Genomic DNA, 7,440 nt, shown 5'->3' on the forward strand with positions numbered 1-7,440 from the left:
AGAGTTCGTGACCATAGGTGAGGGTTGGAACGTAGACCGACCAGTAAATGGAGAGCTTTGCCTTCCGGCTCAGCTCCCTCTTCAAGACGGACCGGTACAGCGCCTGTTTTACTGCTGCAGCCGCACCGATCCGCCTGTCGATCTCCCGCTCCACCTTACCCTCACTCGTGAACAAGACCCCGAGATACTTGAACTCCTTCGCTTGGGGTAGGCAGTTTGCCCCCACCTGGAGGGAGCAATCCACCGGTTTCCGGCAGAGCACCATGGCCTCAGATTTGGAGGTGCTAACTCTCATCCCTGCCGCTTCGCACTCGGCTGCAAAACGCCCCAGTGAATGCTGGAGGTCACGGTCCGAGGAGGCAAACAGGACCACATCACCCGCAAACAGCAGAGGCGATCCCGAGACTCCCGAACCGGATCCTCTCCGCCTAGATATCCTGTCCATGAAGGTCACGAACAGGACCGGTGATAAAGGGCAGCCCTGGCGGAGGCCAACACCCACCGGGAACGTGTCTGACTTACTACCGAGGAGACGAACACAGCTCCTACTGCAGGCGTACAGAGACCGGATGGCCCGTGCCAACGGGTCCGGCACCCCATACTCCCGCAGCACCCCCCACAAAAACCCCCGAGGGACCCGGTCGAAAGCCTTCTCCAGGTCTACAAGTCTATCAATATAAAGAAAGAAAAACCAAGAAGCTAAAGTTTGATTTCACAAGTAATTTATTCAGAATATTCCCATGACAACAATAGGACGGAAGTCATATTAGTGCATACTTGAAGGTATTCAAAAAGGTGATATTAAGGGTCTGAGATATATTTTTCTCATTCAATGCTTTCCCCCCAATATTCAGAGACATCAGGTTTACTCAAGACACTGGTGACGATCGGAAAGAAAATGTGTATCCTCTCTCAGTGGGGAATACAAATAAAACCAAGTATTAATTGCCTTTATCGTCACTGTATAGTCAATAACTTGCAGCAAATGTCAGTGGTTCAGTATAAAACATAAAGCAAAAGTGAAAGATCATGGCTCAGAATGAAATACAATATCAAAGAAATGATCACGGTTCCTCATGAAACATTAAACTGAAATGTAAGTACACTATTTAGTCATTTCACAGAAGTAAATTATAAATCTGGTGTGTGCTATAGAGTGCATCATATCATTTCAAAATGTTTAACTCACTTGAGCACTAGTTAACACAAAGATTTCATACAATACAAAAGTTAAATACCAAACAATAAATTAGGTTCATAAATTAATTAATAAAAACATCTTGAAGCAACAGCAGTAATAATTTAAATAAAGAAAATGGAGCTGCTCAACAATCTCATTCATAGACAACCTTCCTTAAATGGCTAATCAGTTTTATTCCAGTGTTAACATATCTAGGCTAAACTTGACCGTCCTCTGTTCATTACTGTATATCAGTCCAACTTATAGATCACCAAAGTTTCACAACCTGAATAAACAGACTGGTGGTGTTTCCTATAAGTGAAACAGAGGAGGGTGCCAGTGCATATCATTAACACCCACTCTAACAGGTAGGGTGGAGATGGGTTTTTAAGCCCATTCGTTAACATACAGGAAGTTCCTTAGCATTTGAAAAGCAATATTTATGCCAGTTTCATGTCCCAGGTAATTTTACACATTTCCTATTTAAATAATGTACACCATTTGTCTTCTTGTAAACAGAAGCATTTTCATGTCCAAACAACTCTTACTTCAGTTACAGATCAGTCACCGACTCCTACATTTCTGTGCAGTGACGTATTAAGATATTTTAATGACATAACTAGCTACCGAGCTATTGCTATGATCAAGGACATCTCTTTCACTCTGGGAATCAAGAAAAAATGAACATATATTCATTCACTCTCCCGAGCCTCATGCTTCACATTATTAGTCCTTATACACAGTTTGCTGACCAGGCCCTCTTTCATCATGCATTATATGCCTCCTTACGTGGATCCGTCTTACTCGCCTTTCGCCTCCCGTAGCACCCTCTTCATCACCTCCCAGTGACGAACCTGAGCCTCTCGAATCTAAAAGGTGTAAGCCTCCTGGACCAGATCCTCTCCCATTCTCATAGATGAGGATATTAAGGGTCTCTTCAAAGATTCGAGCCTCAGGAAACTCAACCTAAAAAACAATTCAGACTTGGCATTTAATAATGATAATTCACTTTCTGGTGTAGAATTAGATGAGTATTGATAACCCTCTCTAGCTGTCAGTTAAACACAAAGCAAGGCCCAATCCCAATGTCCAGTGAGAAAAAAAAAAATTACGTATATATATATATATATATATAGTCTCTGCTTGCATTCCTCTGATTGCCTGTTTTTATGTTCAATCTTTAATCCTTCATTTTTACGAATAAATTACATTTTCCAGGTTGAACACCCATGTGCAGTCCTCTTTGTTTATCTTTTTTTGAACGTTTCCATGGTTCCACTGGTAATCCCGTATTTAACGTCACATTGCACATTGAATTGTGGGTAATTCCCTGAGGCAAAGCCTGCAGCAATGCAAACTTACAGAAAGGGTTCATGAAGGACTCAAAATGTCTGCCAGGGAACAGTCAAACACTGATAATTTGACTGTGGGACGGCCCTAAACCCTCACAGACTTTGCGGGAGCGCCGCTCAATGTCTGCGAGTATGGAGATTGGGATTGGGTCATCGAGCAGGTAAGATTTGCTTAGCATGTAGACTGGAAACGGGGTAATACCTGACCTTGCTCTGCCCCAGACATGTGTGTGTTAGTTATCTTTGGAGGTGCTTCCCATCTTTGTGCTAAAATGTCTAAAAACTATTGCTTCAAGGAGTTGGTGTACACAATATGTCACGCTTACTTTGGTCTGCTTCTTCTCTGTGGCATAGACAATGGAAGTGCAGCATACTTCAGCAATCTTGCGGCCTTCACCATAGAAAGACCAACAGCAGATCTCATCCCCAAGCACATCTTTGACAAACAGGACGCGGCCATTAAATCGTAGCACGAGTTTGTCAAACAGTTCAATGTTCTTCAGCAGGTTATCATCAGAGTTGCTGTACACAGGGGAGAGACAATGAAGAAGTAAGTATCAACTGAGAAGATAAATAAGCACTTTCCCATCAAAATACAAATAATGAAGCTAAAAAGTGAAGGTCAAGTGAACAGATGAACCACTGATAATTTGTTATGGCAACATTTGGCTCTTCAAATAGTTTTTCATACTCTTTCAGTCTCTGTAGAACACATGCACGGTCAGACGTATTATTTTACCTGGTGTAAGAGTATTTGTTGTTTCCTCTGTTGTTCTGCAATTTTACTACCGGCTGTAGAGACAAGAAACAAATAAATCCAAATGATTATGTAGCCGAGAAATGGAAAATTTTCTTCACAAATGTGTGTACATACATATACATAAAGAAATACTGATGAACATTTAATTGAACACAAAAACAAAGACGATAAACCATTTATATGACTCACAATTCTAAATCAATTCAAACCATCTATTATTTCTTATTCTGTACAGAGAAACAGTTTAACCCTTGGTACAAAAATTAGGCTTTTAGACAATAAGCAATCTGAACAAATTGGTCAGCGGTTTATTTGATTGAGATAAAATGCAATTTACCTTTCTACAAGTAGCAATCATCTTCTGTTCTTCTTTGGCTGAGGTGATCATGGGGATACGACACACAGTTTCAAAGACATCCTTTTGTTTCTGACGGTGAACAGAAAGAAAGAACATTAAAATACAGCTGCAACACTTGTTGTAAGTATTGATTATCCTTCCTGGATAAAATGTGAAACACCCATCATAAAATACGAGGATCCAAATTAATGTCTTTAAGTTTCTTCTTTAGTCTGCCAAATAGCTATTTACCTGGAGTGCACTGAGGCAGTGCTGGACTAGTCCCTGCACCTGATAGTACTGGGCCTCCTTCAGAACCTCATCTAGTTCTTTGTGGTCCTCTGGAAGTGGTACTGAGCCATCTCGGAGGAAGTTCAAAACAAGTCCAAAATGTTGGCCACACCTGTCTAAAATTACCCAACCTGTGGCAGCAAGAAAAACATATTTTCAGTTATTTACAGCATTTAGTAATCTTAATTACTTTTTGTCATAGGCTAATGGTCCCAGTGTGGATTGAGTCCTTTACTATGGAAACAGCTAGCATAGACACAACTTACCCATACAACCAGTACTAAAGGCCACATAAGATACAGTTGGTAATAACAGACAGTGCAGACAATCCTGTAGCATGTAAGAGTGAAACATCTTGAAGACAAATCTCAAGACAGTATTTTAGATAGTTAATTTCTTACAGCACAAAACTGGATGACACCACAAGTGTGAGACTTGTTGTCCAAGTTCACAAAAGTTGCACAATTACCCTCCATTGTATAAATCATGTTTTACATCTGAATAAAATACACACTATGATAAATGTGTAGGGCTTAAAAAGGTAATCCTGATGTAAAACTAAAATGTTGTAATTTTATTTAGGAATTTAGAATCTATATGAATTAAAAACGAGGCACCTGAAATAAGTATGTTATTAAAAGGCACAAGGAATCATATTAAAAATCCGTATACCACTGGCATAGCCTTCAAGACATTCAACAATAACAATGTGGATCCAGTAAAAATGTTAGTGCTCATCAGACACTCACCTTCTGAGTCTATGGAAACCTCTGTAGCTCCATTGCATATGCTCCGCAACAGACTGTCTTCCTTGCTTAATGTCTGAACAGTGGTATAATGTAGTGAGCCACCCACATTTAATTTGACATACTTGCTCCCCAGAAGACCTCGATTTCTAAACTCATCCGTGTTGTGGAAGGCAGGCTGGGAAACAGCAGACTGGGCAGAGTCAGCAGCATGACTGCCTACTGAAGCCTCAGCAGACATGGGGCTGAAGAGTCACTTCCTGACTGTAATACAGACAAATATGATGATTTGTTAGTGTAGGTTTGGACCAGAACAAGTAATGAAGGATTATATATTAATGTAAAAGCGCATGATAATTTGTTGAGTTTTCCACGTATAATGGCTGAATCTGAAGTACTCTTTTGTTGGTATATAGATGAGGATGTGGTTATGTGTATTCACGAAAGCAGTAGACACCAGATGCAGTACAACATCCAGTATGAAATATTTAAATGGGTTAAAATTGGGGCAAGGCACACAGGAAAATAGAGTAAGTAACTATAATGGCTGGGAATATGGATGTATGTAAAAGCAAATGGTAGTGAGGAAAATATTTGAGCAAGAAATTGACCGACCATAACATATCCGTTGCTATTAAAAAAGATGATCTGATGGTCTTTTTATCTTAAGCAAAGATGGGTGGGAAATGATGCCCAGAAGCACATATTGTTTTTACTTTATGTAAATTGAGCTGCTATTCTCGTGGTCCTCACCGATCAAGTGACCGAAGAACCCTCTTCACTACCACACCCATTCCGTGTCCTGTACTAAAAATAAATATACTTCGTTCTCTACCAACATGAAGAAATACAAGGATGTGAATATACCCTAAACGGACATACATTTTATTTCCAAACTGAAAAACAAGTATAATTCAACTAGTAATGACGGGTGTCTTTGTGTGTAAAGTGCATCAGCTTTTTACACACCTCATCGTAGTGGGATAAAGGAAACACTGTTTCATAACAGACCCTAATCTTTAATGTAATAAACCTTCATAACCAGCGTGCACGTCCTGAAACTGACTGAGGCATCTGTTGTCTCTCAGTTTACAGCTGAGCACTGAGATCAGGTGTCAACATAACACAAAGCAACGATATCTGAAAAACGACTGAGCTCTAGCTAGTTACTTATTCAGATAGATGCTAACTGATGAGGCTAATAGATTAAACATAATATTATGTTAACGTTAGCTTATAAAACAAGTGCACTTACCACACTGAACATCCAAGGGAGCTGAAAAGGTGAACCTTGCTAACGTTGAGCCAAGATAGCTGGATGTGTAAGCGATAAATCAGCTACCAATCGATACTCAGCTAATACGAACAGCCCAAAACACACAACGCAGCTAACGTTTGACAACTCATTTTAATCGCAGCCAGCCTCGCTAGCTGAATCAAAAGGGCTAACGACGGCCCGTCTATTTAGTTACGATTTAAGCTCGTAATGCGCATTCGTTTTTAATCGCTTCTTGGGGGGGGGAATTGAAATTTGCCATCAAAAAATGCTAATCGCTATCGTGAGAACGGCCAGTTCCATTGTGGGAGAAAACGATTATTAACTGATGCTAACAGGAGAAGCTAAGTAGGTCACTCGGAAACGAAACTCGCACATCTTCTTCCGCTGCTTTCTTCTTCTACGTCACAAGCTGCGCGACAAACAGCAGCTTCTAACGCGCGTTAGCGCCACCTGTTGTAATGATAACGTTGGTTCATATTCCGGTAAATATTAGGAAATATAGTGGCCAAACTTAAGCAATCAGGAACCAATTCACAGAAATGACCATGACATGACAACAGTCTCTTATTCACTATACAGCTCTACATTATTAGAAAGTCTACAGTTACACTGGCGTGTGCATACATAAATAGTATGCCCATATAAACATTGCCCATATACATTTGTTTCCAGATGATGATAGACTGGGACATTGGCATACTTGTACAAACTCAAAGAAATTATCACAACACTCGTATTCAATAACTAATCTTTACTGACCTCCAGTGACCAACTGTGACTATTGCACAGTAATATAAATATTAACGTTTTTAATATTAATATAATACACATTGTACTATTGTGATTACTTAAATGACAATTATTACATGGTATCAACTGCTCTTTGATGTGTGGATCAGTCTTTGCTTTAAATAAATGTTATTTTAGAAGCGGGATGACATTTTCCAAAATGTATTTAGTCATAGGTATTTACTGCCCTCTAGTGGTTTTTGTGAAGAACAGCGGTATTCGTCAAAGCAGATATGCTATCACTTCGGGTAAATACATTTAAAAAATGGTGAAGAAATCAAAGAATTTCAGAAATTGTCACAATCTATCTATCTATCTATCTATCTATCTATCTATCTATCTATCTATCTATCTATCTATCTAATTATCTAATTATCAATTGGATACTGTGGAGACTACTTTACTGAACTGTATTAACATCATATCATTAGTCTTTACTGCCTTTCAGTGGTCAAAACGAGCAACTGCAAATGTGGTAATGTGCACACATTTTTTTTTTTAATATTAGTATGTGCAACTTATATCAGTAATAACACAAAAGTTACATTTGATCAATCCCCACATGTTTTGTTGTGGAGATCAGTCAATCCTTCTAATAATGTTAATTTAGCATCAAGAGGGATGAGACTGACCTGCATGTACCTGGAATCACAGGTTTTTTCTGTCCTCTAGTGGTCACAGTGAGGAACGTCAATATTACATTTGT

At 39.4% G+C, this 7,440-nt stretch overlaps 1 protein-coding gene across 1 annotated transcript; it reads right to left on the reverse strand.

Moving 5' to 3' along the window:
• Positions 1–705: 705 nt before the first annotated feature.
• Positions 706–6,377, reverse strand: kctd13 (potassium channel tetramerization domain containing 13). Its single transcript, XM_034539952.1, has 7 exons — positions 5,922–6,377; positions 4,670–4,930; positions 3,882–4,051; positions 3,630–3,719; positions 3,272–3,324; positions 2,859–3,054; positions 706–2,146 (listed from the first exon to the last, which is right to left on the reverse strand). Exons 2-7 carry the CDS (start codon positions 4,905–4,907, stop codon positions 1,907–1,909), a joined length of 987 nt encoding a protein of 328 aa, XP_034395843.1. The 5' UTR covers positions 4,908–4,930; positions 5,922–6,377; the 3' UTR covers positions 706–1,906.
• Positions 6,378–7,440: the final 1,063 nt, after the last annotated feature.

Source organism: Cyclopterus lumpus, chromosome 8 (assembly GCF_009769545.1).
Source record: "Cyclopterus lumpus isolate fCycLum1 chromosome 8, fCycLum1.pri, whole genome shotgun sequence".
NCBI lineage: Eukaryota > Metazoa > Chordata > Actinopteri > Perciformes > Cyclopteridae > Cyclopterus > Cyclopterus lumpus.